The 22,890-nt window shown below is 43.6% G+C and overlaps 1 protein-coding gene across 1 annotated transcript in view; it reads left to right on the forward strand.

Moving 5' to 3' along the window:
- The window catches only part of PRORP (protein only RNase P catalytic subunit), a 132,399-nt gene extending 109,741 nt beyond the window's left edge, over window positions 1–22,658 (forward strand). The window contains exons 5-7 of the mRNA XM_073609440.1: window positions 11,245–11,393; window positions 13,306–13,498; window positions 22,415–22,658. Coding sequence (XP_073465541.1) covers window positions 11,245–11,393; window positions 13,306–13,498; window positions 22,415–22,546 — 474 coding nt within the window. The 3' untranslated portion in view covers window positions 22,547–22,658. The remainder of the gene's footprint in view (window positions 1–11,244; window positions 11,394–13,305; window positions 13,499–22,414) is intronic.
- The last annotated feature ends 232 nt before the right edge of the window (window positions 22,659–22,890 follow it).

A 22,890-nucleotide genomic window follows, 5' to 3' on the forward strand; every position in this document is an offset into this window, starting at 1 on the left:
GTTGGAAGTCAATAAAGTGCATCTCTCTGGAAGAATTGGGTTGCTGCGGAAGAGTACTTACATCATCATCCTTATAATTACCTACATATTAATTATCTATCCACCCAATACATATTCAATACATACATATACTCGATCACTACAGCTGTTATCAGCAGTTTTGGGCAGTAACGTTTTTGAGCAGTAAAAAAAAAAAAAAAAATTAGTGGGTTCTGAGAGATGTTTTTCAGCTGTAAAAACACTCTAACTGATAAACGTTCAAAAAAACGTTGCTCACCAGCGTTTTTTAACATTTTTGATCCATTGAAAAAAAAAAAAAAAACGCTAATGCGGAAAAACGCTTTTAATTGCTAAAAAACGCTATTGCAAAAACGTTAAGAAAAGTTTAAAAACTCACTGCAAAACTACTGACATTTTTAGAACGTTGGGAGCTAATGTCGCATGACGTGTGAAATTCAATGTTTCCCTATGGGAGCCGTCCTAACTGTTCCGACACAAGTCGTTCCGACTTTAGAAATGCTCCCCATACTACTTTAGTCCGACTTTGATCCTACTTCAGCTCATTGACTATCATTGAAGTCGGATCAAAGTCGGATCGCCGTCTTGCATGATCCGACTTCGGCATGCGACTTGTGCTCAGATGATCTTGAGGAGGAACTCCGCGACAAATTTTAAATAAAAAAACGGCATTGGTTCCCCCTCCAAGAGCATACCAGGCCCTTGGGTCTGGTATGTATTTTAAGGGGAACCCCCCTACGCAGAAAAAACGGCGTGGGGGTCCCCCCCGAATCCATACCAGACCCTTATCCGAGCACGCAGCCCAGCCGGTCAGGAAAGGGGTGGGGACGAGCGAGCGCCCCCCCCCCCCCTGAACCGTACCAGGCCGCATGCCCTCAACATGGGGGGTGGGTGCTTTGGGACAGGGGGGCTCCCTGCGGCCCCCCACCCCAAGCACCTTGTCCCCATGTTGATGAGGACAAGGGCCTCTTCCCAACAACCCTGGCCGTTGGTTGTCAGGGTCTGCGGGCGGGGGGCTTATCGAAATCTTGGAGCCCCCTTTAATAAGGGAGCCCCCGGATCCCGGCCCCCCACCCTATGTGTATGAGTATGGGGTACATCGTACCCCTACCCATTCACCTAGGGAAAAAAAGTGTCAATAAAAAAAAACACACAACAGGTTTTTAAAGTAATTTATTAGGCAGCTTCGGGGGTCTTCTTCCGACTCCGGGGGTCTTCTTCCGACTTCGGGGGTCTTCTTCCTTCTTCTCCGCGCTCTCAGGCCTCTTCTCCGCGCTCTCCAGTTCTTCTCCTTCTCTCAGGTATCTTCTGCCGAGCTCCTCCGCTATCTTCTGCTCTTTTGCCGACTCTTTTGCTAGCGGTGGCTCGGTCTTCGCCGTATTCTTCCCTCTTCTCTTCTTCCGATGTTGACACGACGCTCTCTCCCGCTGGAATGGTGTGTGAGCGCTCCGCGATTACTTATATAGGCGGTGACCCCGCCCCCTTATAACGTAACAGTCCCTGGGCATGCTGGGACTGTGCCGTCATAAGGGGGCGTGGTCACCGGGTGATGTTGACCACGCCCCCTTATGACGGCACAGTCCCAGCATGTCCAGGGACTGTGACGTTATAAGGGGGCGGGGTCACCGCCTATATAAGTAATCGCGGAGCGCTCACACACCATTCCAGCGGGAGAGAGCGTCGTGTCAACATCGGAAGAAGATGCGGAGGACCAAGCCACCGCTAGCAAAAGAGCCGGCAGAAGACAGCGGAGGAGCTCGGCAGAAGATACCTGAGAGAGGGAGAAGAACCGGAGAGCGCGGAGAAGAGGCCGGAGAGCACGGAGAAGAAGGAAGAAGACCCCCGGAGTCGGAAGAAGACCCCGGAGCTGCCTAATAAATTACTTTAAAAACCTGTGTAGTATGTTTTTTTTATTGACACTTTTTTCCTAGGTGAATGGGTAGGTGTACGATGTACCCCATACTCATTCACATAGGGTGGGGGGGCTGGGATCTGGGGGGCCCCCTTATTAAAGGGGGCTCCCGAATTCCGATAAGCCCCCCGCCCACAGACCCCGACAACCAGTGGCCAGGGTTGTCGGGAAGAGGCCCTTGTCCTCATCAACATGGGGACAAGGTGCTTTGGGGTGGGGGGGCCCGCAGGGCGCCCCCTCTGCCCCAAAGCACCCGCCCCCCCATGTTGATGAGGACAAGGGCCTCTTCCCGACAACCCTGGCCACTGGTTGTCGGGGTCTGTGGGCGGGGGGCTTATCGGAATGGGCGGGGGGGCTTATCGGAATTCGGGAGCGATAGGTGTACGATGAATGGGTAGGTGTACGATGTACCCCATACTCATTCACATAGGGTGGGGGGGCTGGGATCTGGGGGGCCCCCTTATTAAAGGGGGCTCCCGAATTCCGATAAGCCCCCCGCCCACAGACCCCGACAACCAGTGGCCAGGGTTGTCGGGAAGAGGCCCTTGTCCTCATCAACATGGGGACAAGGTGCTTTGGGGTGGGGGGGCCCGCAGGGCGCCCCCTCTGCCCCAAAGCACCCGCCCCCCCATGTTGAGGGCATGCGTCCTGTTACGGTTCGGGGGGGGCGCTCACTCGTCCCCACCCCTATTCCTGACCAGCCGGGCTGCGTGCTCGGATAAGGTCTGGTATGGAATTAGGGGGGACCCCCACGCCGTTTTTTTTGGCGTAGGGGGGTTCCCCTTACAATCAATACCAGACCCAAGGGCCTGGTATGCTCTTGGAGGGGGAACCCATGCATTTTTTTTATTTAAAATTTGGCACGGAGTTCCCCCTCAAGATTCATACCAAACACAGTGCCTGGTATTGGCAGGGATCCAAGTCGGATCCCCGTTCATTGAAAGTCGGACGCATGTCGGCTTCTAGTCGCAGGGCAAAGTCGGATCCAAAGTAGGACAGCTGTCGTGTCGCACCAGTGTGAACCCAGCCTAAAACAGGCCATCACTGATCTCTGTTGCTACAGTCATTGCAGCAGAAGCACTGAAGTTGTCCTTCTCTAGACTTTCAGAGCACCTTCACTGTGTTTACATTAGAGATTAGGGGGTTAGAAGGCTGCAGAGTGGCTATTGGGATGGGGAGCACGGCAAGCTGGGAGAGGGAGCTGGAATAGTTGACACATTGAGGGAATGAGGAGCAGGGTGGGCTAAGTCACTGCTATGATCGGGGTGCAGGGGGGAGCTGACCTGCTGAGAGAACAATCCGAGTGACTGCGGTGCTTCAGTTGTGAATTTCAAGGATGAAATACTCTGCAGTGCATGCAGTTAGGGCTTGTTCACACTTGACTACATTTCTAACGCTCAACAAACTCTCCTATAGCATTTGTATAGCATTAGTATGGGCCTCAGATAGGCGTCAATGAGCTTTAGTATGGGAATTAGACAGGCGTTTTACAAGCATTAATGAGGAGTTAAACATGCTCCCCAAACGCCCTATGGGCAGTTTTGAAGCGTTTGACGAGCGTTAAAACTGCTCCACAAATGTCTATTCCATTGGAGTAAATGAACAAATCTTAACGCCCCGCAACTGCCTGCCAAAGCATTTGCGATGCGTTACCATAGACTTAAATGGGAGGCGTTGAAGGGCTTCAAACGCCTCCTGACTCAACATGAGGCTTCAGTTTTGAAGCAATGCTAACGCTAAGTCCTCATGCACACGGACGTTTTTACAGCTGCTTTTTTGAGCTTTTTTTGCAGCTTAAAAAGGCCTGTCTATGTTAGTCTATGGCTTCATGCCCACCTAGGCGTTTTTGAGCTGCAAGTGGCATAGGCGTTTTTAAGCTGTAAAAAAAACCCAGGACCAGTGGGTTCTGAGAGACGTTTTTCAGCTGTAAAAACGCTAAAACGCTCAAGAACGTCATTCACCAAACGTTTTTTAACGTTTTTGGTCCATTGAAAAAAAAAAAAATTAAAAAAAAAAGGCTCAAAAACGCTAAAAAACGCTATTGCAAAAACGCTGAAAAAAGCTGAAAAAAGTTAAAAAAAAATCACTGCAAAGATACTGGCGTTTTCATAACGTTATTTTAACAGCCTGTGTGCATGAGGGCTTAGTGTGAACAGCACAATGTGCTGTCTACTGTATCTTGTGCATAGGTGTTTGAGGGGCCTTTTTAATGCCTCTCTAACTCCTTCTCTTAATGCCAGTGTGAACTCAGCCTTACTGAGTCTAGTGAGGGGTAGTTTTAAAACTCAGTTGCTCTATGTAAATACCTGAATGCCCATGGACTTGACACAGGTTCACTTTAAGCCTATTTTCAGCAGTAAAAAGTACTTATCACGAGACGTAATAATGCATGTGTCATCTGCAGAAATTATTGGTATTATAGGCTGTTGTTTGCAGTTCTCATTGGCTGTCATTGCTGAATATAGTAGTCATTATGGCTAACAGAATTTAGTCGAATATCCTCTGGTAATAAAGATAAAGGGTTTAAAGTCTATTAGTGATGGCAAGCCTTGGCACCCCAGATGTTTTGGAACTACAATTCCCATGATGCTCAACTACACTGCTGAGTGCATGAGCATCATGGGAAATGCAGTTCCAAAACATCTGGGGTGCCAAGGTTCGCCATCACTGGCCTATGTACTGACTTGAGTTACATTGAGTTGCATTTCGAACATACTTTCTTAATTGGCAGCCATGGGCTAGAGTTGCCACCTCATCTCTTTAAACCCGAACACATATGAATTACACAGGTTCTGAGGCTAGTTTAATGCAGATAAGGCATCAAGTGAGTTTAATTACCACCTTAATCAGCCACAGAACCTGTGCAATTAATATGTGTTCAGGTTTAAAGGGATGAGGTGGCAACCCTACCATGGGCTCTACCTGGAAGACTTCTAGCATTGCAGCTTTGGAGACTTACAGATTTATGCTAACACTGGCTGTTTCCTGTCACCCTCCAGACATGACCTGTTTAGTTCTGTCTTGCCGCCTTCTGCACTTAACAAGGCCTAACTTTTAGGTGGTTTCCCACTATCAGCTAAAGGTCTGTATCTTCACCCAGACAGTAGTATAGTGAAGCAGTCTTATAGAGGGGCTGTCCCATCTGCAGACCATTTGTACAACCACAGGCTTTGTGCTAGAAGGCAGCAATAATGTTAGACACCTTTTCTTTTTTTCTTCTCTTTATTGACCAATTCGAATGTATTTATTAGAAGACGCAGCGTGTAATTTTTACCCTTGCTTCTGCAGTAATGGTCAAAGACATTCTACTGCTGGCAGCGCTGGAAAATGTTTAGACCACCAAAATAACTTTTTTTTTAAATCCTGAAGTTCACATACAATTTACAATTGTGTTGTAAGGTATCCAGACAAGGAAAAAAAACTGTTGCATGCTATTTCTAAAATAATTCCAATGCACCTGTGGAATAATCTCACCGAAAAAATGTTTGCTCACCATTGTATTAGTCAAATTAACTACAATATGTCAGCCAATTGCTGAGGAGCGCTATACAGTCCGTTTTTTCAAACTTTGTGATGGATAATTTGTGGAGGTACCATACGTAGGTAGATTTCTGATCCTTTTAGGGGAGATCTTATGAAAATGCAAAGAAAGGTTGACAAAAAAAAGGCACCACTTTACTACTAGACTTCCAGAACGAATATACAGTATTTGTGATCAACAAGATATGCCAACATAGTTCAGGGGCTATAGGAGTCCCCCTTCTTCAGGGCTACAAGCACATCATCATTATTATACAGGATTTATATAGCACCAACAGTCTGCTCAGTCCTTTACAATATAGAGGGAGACAGTATGATTACAAAACAGTTCAATATAGGAGGGCCTTGCTCATGGAACTTACAATCTAAAGCATATTATGTAATTAGTCAAAATAACTAATTGGTCCCCGAAAAGTTTATAAAACCTATGCAGTTGTGCTTTGTTTGTTGTCTGTGTTCCCATTGAGTAGATTTTCACTCTCTTCCTGTCCAGGAAGAAAGAGTGTCACCAGAATACAAAGTGATATGAAAGCTCCCCAGTGGGACGCAGACAGAGGATCTTCCCCAAAACAAAGTTATGGTTGGAATCAGGGTTTATATGAAGAATGTCAAACAAAGCCAAAGGAAATTCCCAGCTCAACTTACTGGCCAGCATGCAACCAACTGAATTATCTCATTTTTGTTTGCACACATTTATCTCGATTTTGTTTGCACACATTTGCAAAAACATACGTAAGCTGCAGAGCCAATTCATGGCACCTCAGTATTATCTGCAGTCCTAACTCTATAAATTTTGAGAGCCTCTATAGTAGAAGCACATGCATAATAATGGATAGGTAGAGGGCAGGTGAGCCTGGAGGGAGCCCACCCCTCCTTAAAGGCACAGGGGCACACTGGACACCCAGCACCTAACACAATGGTGGCAAAGGTATCCAGTGCATCCCCTCACCAGTATTCCAACAGTACAAACAAATGGGCACTGCCCCCACCTATAACTGGTCTCCACAGCAAGGAGCACATGGAGGGCTGGACGCATGTCAAACAAAACAAAAGAAAATTCCCAGCTCAACTTACCGACCAACCTGCAACCAACCTAATTATCCTGTCTAACCGTATGCATTAAAAACCAGGGTTTAGTTTGCACACATTTGCAAATACATGCATAAGCTGTAGGGCCCCTTCACGGCACCCCAGTATTATCTGCAGTCCTAACTCTATAAATTTTGAGAGTCTCCATAGTAGAAGCACATGCATAATAATGGATAGGTAGAGGGCAGGTGAACCTGGAGGTTGCCCACCCCTCCTTAAAGGTACAGGGACGCACTGGGCACATAGCACAATGGCAGCACAGGTGTACAGTGCATCCCCCACCAGTATTCAGTTGAACAATCAGCTGTCATGTGATCGCTCAGTTCTTGGTCTTAGAGCTGGGGTGGGACAGGTGCAGCATAGAGGTGAGTATAAGAGTATATTTTTTTCTATACCTTTTTTAAGTGCTGGTTGCCCAATGCAACCACAAAGCAAAAGCAAAGGAAATAACATTAGTTTAAATCAGTGCTGTTTACACCCATGCACTGCACTGTCTGATGTTGCAATAAAATAATGCATGCATCATTTTGCACAGCGCATCGCTGTAGCAATGTTATATAATGCTTCCCAACACAAAGCATCTGCATGTGATGTGTTTCTCAGCTCTCCTAAATGCCTTTCCTCCTGGCAGCAGCATTTTGGCTGAAAAAACGCTTGATATGTGTAATTGCATCTAGGTCTGTTAAGGCAAATTAAACGATTGGGTGTTAACTTATTTCACTGGCCAGAATAGCGATTTGTTTTGGCCACTGAAATGAAATAATGCTTAAGAGCTTTATGCACCTAGCCTTAAAGTGGTTGTAAACCTATTACTACCACTTTTACCTACAGGTAAGCCTATAATAAGCCTATAAAAAGTTGGTAGCGTGAATATCTCCTAAACTTGCACTGTTTAAGAGATATTCGCTGTATCCGCATGTGCAGCGTCATCGGCACATGTGCACTGAAGAAACGGCACGCTCGTGCCGTTTCTTCAGTAGCTGTGCCGTTGACCGATGGCACCTGCGCGCATGCGGGAGAGTGACGTTATCGCGTCTCTGACCAATCACAGTGCCGGAGCCCGTGACCCCGGAAAATAACTTCGGGAGACATGTCGCCGATCACCACGGTGTATCGGGACCACTACAACAGCTTCGTTCTAAGGTAAGTATTTCATAATGAGCTAATAGTATGTGATGTATACTGGCTCATTATGCATTTGTCTTGCAGGTTGTTTTTTTTATTTTTGTTTTTTTTAGAGAGTTTACAACCACTTTAACGCGCCACCACTTTTTTCTGCCTCTAAATGCCCTTGCTCTAAACACCTATGTTTGCATGGACACATAGGCTTACATGGAAGGTAAAAGCAGAAAAGAAAAACGCCAGACGTCCCTAAAAGCAGCGCTTTTAGTACTCAGTGTGCACGAAGCCTTAGCGCAGATGCCATAATGCTTGCACTATGGTGTAAACCTCCCCTAAACTGATCCCTGTGCAAGCTTTTACTTTCAAAATGCAATTTGTTTCTGATCTGTTTGAGGTGCCATCGTTTTTTTAGTTTGCTGTACCTCTCCCTTTGTGGTTTGTGTGGTCATATGCCTTTTCCTCAAACAACTGAAAATATCTTTGTATATATTATGATTTCCTCATAGTGGTTTATGTGTAATATAAGTGTTAAAACTGTATTCTGTATAATGTCACAGTGTAGCTGAGATATTTAGTTTAATTTACTTATTGTGAGAGCCGTGCCAGATGAGCGACTTCCTTCTAGAACCAAGAAGAGGAAATCCTGTGGAAGTTCCCGGAGTTAACGCTGCTGTCCTCAACAAGATTAACAGTAACAGTTTAAAAGCATTTCATGTCACATCTCAGCAATGAACGTTGAAAAATTCCCCACTGTATCTACATTCATGGTTTCAGAACGAGTGCAATACCTTGCACTTTGTTCCCACTGAGAATGTGCAGCTACTTTATAGAGTGTAGGTGTGCCTTCTACCATGAAGACTCAAGGGCTTAGACAGGTGATCTTTGCAACCTTACAGCTCTTGATTTATTTGTGGAAACCCCATGAATGTTTCCCATGGAGACAGAAAATGTTTTTTGTTTAGTCTAGTTTTACTAAACCTTCAAAAAAATCCTTTTTAAGCTTAATCTGCCATCTGACGCCTAGAACTTCACCTATTTAAAACAAAAATGAAAAGTCAGCAGCTACAAATACTGTAGCAACCGGGTATTTTACTGGTTAATGGAGTTCAGCGCTGTCTTCCTGCAACCAATTCTCCTCACTGATGCAGGTCCTCCCAAGCGGCCATCTTGGATTTGGGAGCCAGCTGTGACTTCTTGAGGAATGGCAGCTGGCTCCTCACTGCACATGTGTGAGATCGCTGAGACTGGTTCCTGGGGGGGCTGCAGGCAATGAGGGGGGCGGGACGAGTGACATTATTCTCGCTTAGGTGAAAATTGAGGAAGTGGGAGCAGGTACCTGTAAACAAAGGTGAGGAGGGTGAGCAGTACCTTCACTTTTGAAGATCTGCTGTAAGTTTGAAATAGACACCTGAATGAACATTTAACTTGCCCACATTCTAAACCACGCCAGTTCAGTGATTGGCACCCATTTATGCACTTTTAGGTTAACCATAAACGCTTCAATTTCTGTTGTTCAACCCCCCTGTGTTGAACACGAAAAAATTGATATATTCCTCTGCCCATGCTAAACTGCATGGTTGGAGGAACCTCCCCTGCTGGCTACTGTACACTGACAGAGAGCACCAGTGGCTGTGACTGTATCTGATAAGCCCTGTTGCTGGATGGTGCTGACAGGGTCAGTGGCTCAAATTTTATCTGATTCAGCAGAAATCAGATGGCTGACTCGGCACAGCAATCACTGCTTTCAGGCAGCAAGGTACTATGGGATATGTAGTCCTTAGAAATTGAAAATAATCAGCAGAGGAGAAGCTGCAAAGCATGCAGGGAATACAGGAAGTTGTGGAAAGAGATGGCCAGAAGACAGGCAGCACTCACAACATGATGGTGCTCCTAGAGATCATCAAAGATTTGGATATTTTTTTTTATACCTAACCCTGACTTGTACTTATCAACAACATTGTCCCTTACTTGTTTGGAGAGTTCCTTGGTCTTCATAGCAGTGTTTGGTTAGTGGTGCCTCTTGCTTAGGTGTTGCAGCCTCTGGGGCCTTTCAAAAAGGTGTGTATATGTAATGACAGATCATGTGACACTTAGATTGCACACATGTGGACATCATTTCACTAATTATGTGACTTCTGAAGGTAATTGGTTGCACCAGAGCTTTTTATGGGCTTCATAACAAAGGGGGTGAATACATACGCACATGCCTATTATCAGTTTTTTATTTCTGAAAAATAGTTTTATGTATATATATTTTTCTAATTTTACTCCACCAACTTAGATTATTGTGTTCTGATCCATCACATATACCGGTAATTCAGATTAAAAAAACATTGAACTAAAGGCTGTAATGTAACAAAATAGGTAAAAAGCCAAGGGGGGTGAATACTTTTTCAAGGCACTGTATATTGGATTCTCAAAAATAACTATTGTTTGTATGTTTATTACAATGCTAATGTTATAAAAATAAATGTGTATGCTGGCACCATAGATTTCCTTTAAAAGATAAGTATGGGCTTGTACAAAAAAAAAAAATGTATACGCACTGTCGGCTCTAAGACTGAGAATTGAGCGATCAAACACCACTGATCGCTTGGTTCTCAGCCTTCAGTGAGCAGAGAGCTGTCAGTCACCAACTCGCTGCTCTGCCCCTCCAGCGCTCACTGGAGTGCTGGGCTGTGGAGGGGGCGGGGAGCAGCTGGCTCAGGCTCTCGCTGAGAGGCTAAGCAAGCAGCCGGTCCAGGCATCTGGGTGGATCCCAGCTGTAAAGTCAGTATCTTTACCGAGCCTGGCTCGGCTGAGTGATGTCAGCCAACAGTTGATTTTAGCCCAGTTAGCTAAAAATGGGTCACAGAAATACAGAACGGACTGCACTCCTGCGATCCCCAGGAGAAGTAAAGCCAAAACAGTTTTGGCTATACTTCTCCTTTAAGTCGTTTATTGCAGTGTTTAAATCCATTTTTTATATGACGTAACGCGTATTTAAATCCCAAAACAAAATGTAATGTATTGCAGCTTACCAGTCCTTAGCTGTGGTGGTTGCATTAGCTTTCTTTTTTTCAGGCTTTCTTTTTCACCTGGTAATCCTGTAAATAACATACTTCTTGCCCCTGGTTGGCTACACTTATTTCTCCACTGTTTATGTGGAGGCAGCCACGATTACCACCTGGGTCAGACTTCAAATATGCCTGCTTTTGTTCAGATCCATTACATGGGGGATGATTGGATTAATAGTTTACACATATAAGATAACATTTTAACAGATATTTTCTGTACTTGCTGAAACTGGTCTAAGCCAAAAAAAAAAGAAAACGAATGCAGCGATGGACTAGAAAGCTTCAATAGATTCCATTCCTGTTTTGGGGTGGGATACGCGTTATCTTTTTATGCGCTTGCTCTTCCATATCTTTTGTTGGAATAAATAGAGAGATTTATAGATTAACCACCAGAGGAAGGGCTGTATTTAACTAGGACATCACAAATATGCGCACCAGCACACCCAATAGCACATAAAGAGAAACTTCACCGTGTATTCTTATTCTTTACTTTTTGTCTTGTTTCAGCTCTTGGATGTGGTCTCTAGTCTGGCAGCAAAGGGGAAACGTATTCTGGTGTTGGGAAGGAAACACATGTTAGTGCCCTCTAAGAAGTGGCAAAAGCAGGACATTCAGCGCTTACAGGGATATGCTGACTGCTTTTTCCTTGACAATATGTGAGTATCATTCTGGTCATTATAACTTTTTAGACTTAGGCCTCATGCACACTGGACGTTTTTTACAGCTACTGTTTTTGGCTTCAGACGTTTTTTTCTACAGTCAATAAACTCCCCATCCATGCACACACAGGCTGTTATCAACTGTTTTTGGCTGGGGCATTTTTTGGCTGTAAAAAAAAAACCCCACAACTAGTGGGTTCCGAGAGGCAGTTTTCAGCTGTAAAAACGCTCTAACATGAAAAAAGCTGATAAACACTCAACGCGGCTCACCAGCGTTTTTTAACGTTTTTGATCCATTGAAAAAAATAATTTTTTTTTAAAAACACTATTGCAAAAACATTGAAAAACTCACTGCAAAGCTACTGGTGTTTTTATAACGTTAGTATAACGTCCAGTGTGCATGAGGCCTTAAAGTGATATTAAAGTCTTGTTTTTTTGTTTAAAAATTACAAACATGTTATACTTACCTGCTCTGTGCAGTGGTTTTGCACAGAGCAGCCCAGATCCTCCTCTTCTTGGGTCCCTCGTCGGCACTCCTGGTCCCTCCCTCCTGCCAAGTAGCCCCCACAGCAAGCAGCTTGCTATGGGGGTACCCGAGCCGACCTGCAGCTCCCTGTGTCCATTCAGACACAAAGCCTTGACTCATCCCCTGTTCCCTCTCTCCCCTGATTGGCTCACTGACTTTCATTGACAGCAGCAAGAGCCAATGGTGCACTCTACTGTGTTTCAGCCAATCAGGAGGGAGAGTCCCGGACAGGCGAGGCTTTCGTGCAACATCACTGGATCAAGATGGGGCTCTGATAAGTATTGGGGTGGGGGGGCTGAGGAGGGCTGCTGAACACTGAAGGTTTTTATCTTAATGCATAGAATGCATTAAGATAAAAAAAAAAAAACCTTCTGCCTTTAGAACCACTTCAGCTCCTTATGGCCATATTTTCACTTTTTGGTCTTCCCACCTCGCTGTTACAATAATGTTTAAGAGATTAATTGTAATTTGTACCTCCTTGTGTATTTTTTTGCTGTATGGAAGCACTTCCTGATTTTTTGCCTAGGCCAGGCCCTGCTGGCTCCCGAGATTGCTATATCACAGCTATCCCAAGAAGCAGTGTGTTGTCTATGTGTGCACGTGGGTTTTCTACGCATGCGCACAAATGCCACCACCACCAGCAACTTGCGTGCCCAACTCTAGCAACTGGGGACATTTGTAGGCATGCACAGTTGCTCTGCTGGTCTTTGCCAGGTTCCAAATGCCTGGCAAAAACTGGTGGTGCATCTGTGCACAGGCTGGACTTGGGAAGATGGTGCCGTATGAGGGAATTAAAGTATCGGTGAGGTTCTGCTTTAAGAACTGATCTGGCACTGTCTGTATGAGCTAGTGTATATACATTGTACAGCATTGTGTATATATATGTGCAATTGTATTCATATGCACTGTCCTCACAGTGTCTTTATGACCTAATGAAAGTGTTTACACTGACCCAGCAGCGTCTGTATGAGCTACCATTTTGGCTGTATGCACTGATCCCTTAGCGCATGGGTGCTCAACCTGTGGCCCTCCAGCTGTTGCAGAACTACAAATCCCATCATGCCTATGCCTTTGGGAGTCATGCTTGTAACTCTCAGCGGCTTGCAATGCCTCATAGGACTTGTGGTTCCGCAACAGCTGGAGGTCCACAGGTTGAGCATCCATGCCTTATGTCTTTATGAGCTATCAAATGTATATACATTGACCAACAGTGTCTGGATGAGCTACCATTTCTGTGTAGTTTGGTTCAGCAGTGTCTATTATAAGCTACTGTACATTTTTATGCATTTACTGACCAGCAGTGCTTATATAAGCTACTATTTAGGCTATGAACTGACCTGCAGTGTCACCTTATTTGTATATCTCTCTCACCTGTTTCCACAGATCATTAGATGATCCTTTCCTCCTTTATGCATGTATAAACTCTGGCAGCCATTGTTGTTTTCTGACCCGAGACCTCCTAAGGGACCACAAGGCTTGTCTGCCTGATGCTGAAACACAACAACTTTTTTTCAAATGGCAGCGTGCACATCAGTTAGTAATACTCTCCTACGGTCCTGGAAATCCTCGCCTGCAGGTAAAAATTACATTCTAAATTGAAGAAAGCTTTCTTCCCTCAGCTTCAAGCAGATATCATTAAAAAGCACCGTGCAAAACTTAATCCAGTTAAAGCCAACCTGAACTCAAAGAGTGATGATGTGCTGTTATAGAGAACTACCAAAGAAATGTTAACTGTTCCAAAGCAGTACCCTGGAGAAAGTACCATTGTTCTTAAATGCCTAGTGAAAAAAAGCAGTGCACCTCCTGAAATGTCAGGGTGCCAAGGCACTCCTGTTCCTACAGTCTCATAGCTATATATCTGGAATGTGAGACCTAAGTCACTGCTGCCACTGAATGCTAGTCTCGGGAGAATACAAGTCTTTCTGAGTTACAGGCATTTGTCCCTGAACACCTACGGCCCTAAACGTGAGTACCTCTTGGTACAGTGTTTAACTCCATCCAGCTGCATCCTGCCATAGACTTTGACAAGCTGCAGGCAGTGGGGCTGGATGCTGCACCTGCATTAAAATGCTGGTAGGAACGCACGCCAGCTAGGTGGCCTGTGTGCAAAGAACTAAGAACACCTTTTGGCATAAAGTATGTAGGCAGAGGGAACTTTTCCAGTTGTGCAGATCATTAAGTACTAATATAGAAAAAATGATTGGCTTAGGTACTTTTTTTTTTTTTTTTTTTTTTTTGGTGGAATCCCCTCCCACCGGGACATTGTATTCTGACAGCAGGGCCCGGTGCTGTCAGAATACACTGATCAGTGGCAGCAGCCAATTGGCTTCAGTCACTGATCAACAAAAGTACAAAAGTATTCCAACTTGTCAATTTGACATAAGTCAATCTAACAATCGACTTCTGATTAAAGCCCTGCACACATGGGCCGAATGTCGGGAGACATCAGCTGCTAGTTCAATAAAAACTGTCTGACATTTGGTCCGTGTGTATGTCGGTCTGTCCGACAGAAGCCGGCCAAGCATGCTGGAAAATCAGCAGCCGTCCGATTCTCGAATAGCTCTCTTAGCCAATGGAAGAGAGCACTGATCGGAGTGTTCTAGGGGCCATCCCCTGTCAGAACACAGCAGCTCAGCAGGGGGGATTGCTGCACTAACTTCGGATGGTTAGTACAGTGGCTCGACCAGAGCTCTCAGTTTTTTTGGTTGAACGACAAAAAAACTGTAGTGTGTACCAGCTATAACACACCAGTTGGAATTGGTCCAGTCCCTGCAGAACCACCAGATTTTAATGGCCAGCTTTAGTGTACCCAAAGTGAAGTTTTAATTATAGGATGAACTTTTTGCTCCATAGTTGTCCAGAGAATCACATATCTTATAATCAGATCTCGAGGCGTCGTAAACTAGCTTTTTACTTTCTTTACTTGAGTCAGCTCCAGCTTTTTAAATGTCTTGGATACAGTGAGATCTCTCTGCCCTGATTCCCAACTCTGTTCCTCTCCACGTTGGAAGGAACTTAAAGTAGCAGGAAAGGCAAACAAATATTTAATTCTTCCCTTTTCTTGCCATAGCCCTGCATGTCTTTTATAACAAATTGCATTGTAAATACCTTTTTTAGCTTTTTATTGTTTCTTATGCCGCATACACACAATCGAAAATGCCACCAGCAAAACTCAGATGAGAGCTTTTTGACGGAAAATGCGACCGTGTGTATGCTCCATCGGTCTTTTGCTGGCGGAATTCCAGCCAGCAAAAGATTAAGAGCATGCTCTCTATTTTTCGGTTGGAAAAAGTTCCTATCCGAAAATGCGTTTCTCTGTATGCAATTAGGCCGCGCAAAAAATCAATCTCCCTGAAATGTGAAGGGCCGACAATGGGGGTGAATTCTGTAATTCAGTGGTGCAGTGATGTCACCCACTGGCATCTACCGCACTAGCCATTTTTGGAGGGGGGAAGAGTCTCCTCCAACCAGCCGCACCAGAAGGAGCTTGAAAAAAGCGTTACAATGGTCAGCTTTTATTCATTTAGGTAAAACTTTTATCCCAAAAGGAAAAACAAACCTGTTGATATAGCTGCTTAAAATTTGTTAGCTGCAGTTAGGATTTAGCCTGGGTTCACACTGCCGTGACTTTGAATCCGACATCCCTGTGCGACTTGATCACGGCTTGCATACAACTTCTTGAGCAGAAATCAATGCAAGTCATATTGAAGTCACACCAAAAGTAGTGCATGAACCTTTTTCTAAGACTTGAGTCGCACCGATTAGAATGGTTTCATTGCAGTTAATGGGGCACGACTTGGCATGCGACTTTGAACTCTCTAGTCACATGACAAGTCGCGGCAGCGTGAACCAGGGGTTAATGTGTTAGTCACTTACTGTATGTAAAGTCCAACTAAATCCAACAGTCCATCTAACACTACCCTCTCCAGTCAAAGCTGCTGTCCAGTGGTGTCTCCGTTGCTTTCCCATGCAGAGTGGAGACGCCCTCAATTACTGGCCAGATCACCAGGCGACCATAAAGAAAAAAAAAAAAGCCTAAAAAAAGAGAACTAATGAAGCCACCACATCCAAGGATTTGTGTAAGAAGGAAGGGTTTGGGTTTCTAGAGCACTGGGCTGACTTTTCATTGGGGTGCAACCTATATGCTAAAGATGGTTTGCACCTGAAAGGAAAGGGGTCTGTTGTGCTGGGGGAGAGGTTTATGGGAAGGTAGGAGGAATATTTAAACTAGGATTGAGGGGGGAGGGTGAACTAGAATTTAATCAGGCAGACAGGTCAGTTAGTGGTCAGACATGAATGGTGGGTGGAATGGGGGTAGATGGGGGGAGGGTTATGGCAGGTGACCAGAAAGTATCCATGTTGCAAACAACCATTGAAAGTTATAGTGCTATTTGTACTACTAAAAAAGATATGCAAAACACCAAAGCAAAATGTAATAATGCATTAAAGTGTTTGTTTACCAATGCCAGAATTCTGCCAAGCAAAATAGGCGAGTTGGAAGCTCTGGTGCATGAGGAGAGCTATGATTTAATCAGTATTGCTAAATCTTGGCTTCATTCTTCACATGACTGGGCTATTAATATTCCTGGCTATGCACTCTTTTGGAGATACAGGGTAAAAAGGAAAGGTGGTGGTGTCTGTCTCTCTATGTGGGAAGTGATCTCAAACGAGTGTGAAAGAGGACCTAGTTGATGGAGAGTGTGATGTGGCTGAAGCATTATGGGTGGAACTGCATATAGCGTAGTTCAAAGTTTAACATTGGGTGGCCTATAACAAACTCCAATGATTATGAGGAGGTGGAGACTCAGCTCCTTGCACAGATGGAAAGGGCTAGGACGGTGATAATATTTGGGGATTTTACCTACCCAGAAATTGACTGGAGTAATGACACTGCTGGAACAATTAAAGGGCAAAAATGTATAAACCTATTACAGGACAGTTTTATGGTACAATTCATAGAGGCCCCAACTAGGAATGATGCTCTGCTGATCCTAGTAATCTCAAACCATGCAGAGCTTATTACTAATGTTCATATAAAGGAACATCTGGGTAGCAGTGACCATAACATGATTTTCAAATTTAGCAAATTTTCCAAGGATGAGGGCTGCTCTCCAAGACTTAGACTGGGAGGGAATATTGGCACCGATGAACACAGAACAGGAATGGGAATTCTTCAAAGCGACTGTATGTGAACTGCAAAGTATATTCCCATGGGCAATACGTTTAAAAGGTTAAAAATAAAACCTATGTGGCTCACGGCCAAAGTTAAAAAAGCTATAAATAATAAATATAAAAATGAAGAAACACTATCATCATTTAAATGTTACAAAGACTATAACAATATGTAAAAAAAATCAAGGATGCAAAAATTTAAAACCAACGACATATTGCAAAAGATAGTAGGACAAACCCAAAAAAATCTTTAAATATATTAATAGTAAAAAGGTCAGGTCTGAGCATGTAGGCGCTTTACAAAATAATCTAGAGTGGGTGACTGGGGACAAAGAATAGGCAAATTTATTACATAATACAATGATATTCCCGCGCTACTAAATGTGTGCGTTTTTTAACAATATGCTGCAACACTGAAGGAAATATCAGAACCTAGAAAATATATAAAGTGAAGGTAGTGCTGCGCTATGAACCTAAATACTGTGCATAATAAAGTGCAAAGGTACTCAATAAAACATATAATTGAAAGAGGCAATGTTCAAAGGTCAAAATATATCCAATCCTAGGCAGTATAAAAACGTATAGCATGCCCTGCGATTTCTTCGGATAAAACAATAAAAGTGTTTCAATAAGACAATAAAAGTATAACAAACACTCATATGATTCTTCATAGAGCAGTGATAGAAAATATATCCATTTGGTGTACAAATGAAGTGAAAAAAACAGTGTTCAAAAGAAGGTGCACTAAAATTGCAATAAATTCTGAAGAAATTATAAGCTAACAGAATGTGGGTATCAGGGGATGATGAAGTCACGTGACAGTGACGAACATGTGCGGGAACACGAGGCACCAGAAGTGACATGGGCAAGCTTGCAGCTCCTTTGTTATATTCCTGTTTGATACTTAGTATTGTGAGTACCTTGATTTTACTTTTACTGTTTTGTCAATAAACATTTGGAAATACTACACTATCGTGCATCCCTCTTTACATCCCCCCATGCCCCGTTGCGAGGTTCATTAGATCCGGACACACCAGGGACAATAGGGGGACTCTGATTCCAGACTAGAGACACACCATTGGAGCCGGATAAGCCATACTGGGAGGCTGCCAAGAAACATATTGAGATATACCCACATGCTGTTACCTTACAGCGGTAAGTTAAGGGTACATCTATACATTACTCTGCACAGGAACCAGGAAGTCACCTATCATCAGCACTTTATGCCAGAGGATTGTCACCAGCACTTTGTCATTTTATGCTGACACTGCCAAATATACAGCCACTTACCTACTTTGCACCTTATATGGACACTACTTATCTTTTTTGTTTTCACCTATAAGAACATTTGCAGCATATACCTATATGATGGAAACTTTTTTGTATGCTTTTATATGCCGTTTAGGATTTTACCTATTCCTTCGGGATTTATTGCAATTTTAGTGCACCTTCTTTTGAGCACTGTTTTTTGACTTCATTTGTACACCATATGGATATATTTTCTATCACTGCTCTATGAAGAATCATTTGAGTGTTTGATATACTTTTATTGGCTTATTGATACACTTTTATTGTTTTATCCGAAGAAATCACAGGGCATGCGATACGTTTTTATACTGCCTAGGATTGGATATATTTTGACCTTTGAACATTGCCTCTTTCAATTATATCTTTTGTTGAGTATCTTTGCACTTTATTACGCACAGTATTTAGGTTCATAGCGCAGCACTACCTTCACTTTACAAATTTATTAAATACTTTCTTCAGCTCTGTGTATACAAAGGAGCATGGGGAAGCTCATGTCCATAATGGAAATGGTATTGACACAGCCCCAAATGATCCACAATGGCTCAAAAGTGATATGTTCCAAAAATATTTAGAGAGAATAAAGGTGGATAAAGAACCTTGACCAGATGTCATCCACCCATGGATCCTCAAAGAATTGAGCTCTGTCATTTCAAAGCCATTGTATCTAATTTTTAGGGACTCGTTAATGACTGGAATAGTACCACTGGATTGGCGTAGGGCCAATATGGTGCCTATATTTAAAAGGGGATCAAAGTCTTTACCAAGTAACTATAGACCAGTTCGTTTAACTTCTTTAGTCGGGAAGATACTGGAGAGTTTAATAAGAGACCACAAAGATGAGTTCTTGCTAGAAAAAAAAATTTAAGCAACGGAGAGCATGGATTCATGAAAGACAGAAGTTGTCAAACAAATTTGATTTCTTTTTATGAGGAGGTAAGTAAAACCTTGGACAGAGGGGTGGCTGTGGACGTGGTATACTTGGATTTTGCAAAAGCGTTTGACACAGTTCCCCACACACGGCTAATATGTAAGGTCAAATCTACAGGCTTTGTAAATGGATAGAAAACTGACTAAAAGGCAGAATTCAGAGAGCAGTGGTTAATAATTCGTACTCTGAATGGTCTAAGGCGGGGTAGGCAACCATTTGAGAGGTGGAGATCTACCTGGACAACAAGGAAGGGATCATAGGTCCCTGGGGTTAAGAAGTTAACAAGCAAGCCCCCAATGAAAAGTAAGTACAAGGACAGCTTGGAGAAAACTTAGAAAATATAATAAAACTAATGTCACTGTAAAAGTACAAATGTAGCCTACCTTTAAAAGTTAGCTTCAGCCAGAAACTCAACATTCACTTTCATTTTTTTTTTTTCTTTCTTTTTTTTATTTTAGCAAAGGAAAAAAAAACAGTCTCTTCCATAATTGGCATCTAAAACTGATATACAACTACCAAACAGCAAACCATCAGATCCAATATCATATAACAATAAAACTAAATCTGGGATAATATATTAAATGCATATCAGTTAAACATTCAGTCTAATCTTGGTCATGTACAGAGGTCAGTAGTAGGTAGATCGCTGTACAGGGGTCAGTAGGATGTGGGGCAGTGTACAGAGGTCAGTAGTATGTGGAGCAGTGGTATGGGGGGGAGGGGGTCAGGATGGCCTGGCGCAAGAAGGTCAGGAGGGCATGTTAGGGGGGCTCAAGATGGCCTGGCACAGGAAGGTCAGGAGGGCATGGTACAGGGGGGTCAGGAGGGCACGATATGAGGGAGTCAGGAGGGCATGTCACTGGAGGCCTGGGGGGGGGGGGACATGCCACTGGGGGCCTCGGGGGGGTGGCACGCCACTGGGGTATCAGGGGGCACATTACTGAGGAGTTTGAAGAGCACACCACTGGGGGCTCAGAATGACAAAAAAAATGTTACTTGATACAGAGATGCACATCCAACTATGCTTGTACTGATCCCAGTCAGCCCTCCTCTCTCGTCCATCCCACATGATCTCATCCATAATTGCCTTGGATGGACTGAGGAGGAGGGAGGGGTCAGCACAATGCACTCCAGCTTAGGTACCCTTGAAAGAGCCCCCGGCCGCAGATGCTTTCTTAGTTCCGCTTACACGCTTTCTTTGGCGGCAGATGCTTTCCTAGCTGCGCTTGCCCGCCCGCTCACATGCTGTCATCAGCGGCAGATTCCTTCCTTCCTCCCTCTGCCCGCCCGGTGTCTTCAGAGGCTTTCCTCAGCCCGAACCTCGCCGCATAGACGGCAGAGGCTTCCCACATCCCCCAGCTGCACGTAAGCAGAGGGCATGCTACGGGGGCGGGGAATGCCTTTCTCGGCTTTTGACAGGTTTCCAGTACTCGCGGCTTTCCTGCACAACTCTGCAAGTTGCGGTCGGCAAGGCAGAGACAAGCATGAGATCTACCAGTCACCTACTCGTGGCCGACTGGTAGATCGCGATCGAAGGGTTGCCGACCCTGGGTCTAAGTTTATCAGTGGTGTACCCCAAGGTTCAGTGTTGGGACCCTTACTTTGTAATATCTTTATAAATGATATAGGGTCTGGGATTAAAAGTACCATTTCAGTGTTTGCAGATGACACCAAGCTATGCAGTGGATTAACGTCCTTACAGGATGTCTCCAATTTACAAGCCGACCTCAATGCACTGTTTAATTGGGCGACTATGTGGCAGATAAGGTTTAATGTTGACAAATGTAAAGTTATGCACTTGGAGGTTAAGAATATGCATGCATCATACATTCTAGGGGGATACAACTGAGGGATTAATGGTGGAGAAGGATCTGGGGGTTTTGGTAGATCATAAGCTTAATAGCATGCAATGCCAAGCTGCTGTTTCTAAAGTGAGCAAAGTCCTGTCTTGTATTAAGAGAGGTATGGACTCCATAGCGAGAGATATCATTTTGCCCCTGTACAAATTGTTAGTAAGACCTCATCTGGAATATGCAGTTCAGTTTTGGGCACCAGTTCACAAAAAGAATATTGGGGAACTGGAGAAAGTGCAGAGAAAAGCAACCAAACTGATAAGAGGCATGGAGGAGTTTGGCTATGAGAAAAAAATAGAGGAACTGAATTTATTCTCTCTTGAGAAGAGGAGATATTGGGGGTTATGATCAACATGTACAAATACATAAGGGGTCCATATAGTGAACTTGGTGTTGAGTTATTCACTTTAAGGTCATCACAGAGGACAACTCTTTACGTCTAGAAGAAAAGAGATTTCATCTCCAAATACGGAAAGGTTTCTTCACAGTAAGAGCTGTGAAAATGTGGAATAGACTCCCTCCAGAGGTAGTTCTGGCCAGCTCAGTAGATTGCTTTAAGAAAGGCCTGGATTCTTTCCTAAATGTACATAACATAACTGGATACTAACATTTATAGGTAAAGTTCATCCAGGGAATATCCGATTGCCTTTCGGGGGATCAGGAAGGAATTTTTTCCCCTGCTGTAGCAAATTGGATCATGCTTTGCTGGGGTTTTTTGCCTTCCTCTGGATCAACTGTGAGTATAGGGTATAGGATGGTGTATATGAGATTATGATTTTTTTTTTTTTATTGGTTGAACTAGATGGACTTGTGTCTTTTTTTCAACCTGACTAATTATGTAAGCTGCAGTACATAAAAATTTTGTTTTGGGGTTTAGAAACACTTTAAACTCAGATATCTGTCCTCAAGAGATGCTAGAGACTGACGGGAGATTTCATTCTTTAGTACAGGGGTAGGCAACATTCTGCATTCCAGCTGTAGTGAAATTACAAATCCCATCATGCGTCTACCTTATAGAGTCATTACTGTGGATGAAAGTCTTGCAGTGCCTCTTGAGATTTCTACTTTCACAACAGCTGGAGTGCCAAAGGTTGCCAACCCCTATTCTAGTATCTACTAAAAACTGATAGATCTGAAAGTTTTGGAGGATTGGCCCTATAATATTGGCTTATGAATAGAGGCTTTCGCATAAAGAAAATATCTATTAACTTTTTTTTTCTTTTCTGTACAGCCTGCTCTTAACTACGATACAATATTGCAAAGTACAGATACCTCTTACCATATTCCATATGACAAAACAGATGTGGCGAGAACTAGCTTTGAAGTACCAAAGACCTGGCTATGCCTGAAGAAAGAGGAGTAGGATAACCTGTTATATACCTAATGTACTTTATTTCACTTATTCAGTTCAAACTTTACCAGCAGCTTCTTATATTTTGTACTGCTCTTTATTGGGAATAAAGTGCAAAACCATTTTTGTTGTTGTACAGTCTTTATGTGTGCATACACCAGATGTAAGTGAATCTTTCCATATAGTGTGAGCTCTGTGCTGCAGGCCACCAAAAGGTCTTGGTCCACATCCACTACCTGTTTTTTTTTAAAGGGTACGTTTTTTATTGAGTTTCAAAAAAGTATCATACAGGACAGAACAGTACAACGTTGCACACAACAGGATCCAATGAAGCATTGAGATACATCAGAAAAAGG

The sequence above is a fragment of the Aquarana catesbeiana genome, linkage group LG13, assembly GCF_042186555.1.
Source record: "Aquarana catesbeiana isolate 2022-GZ linkage group LG13, ASM4218655v1, whole genome shotgun sequence".
NCBI classification, from domain to species: domain Eukaryota; kingdom Metazoa; phylum Chordata; class Amphibia; order Anura; family Ranidae; genus Aquarana; species Aquarana catesbeiana.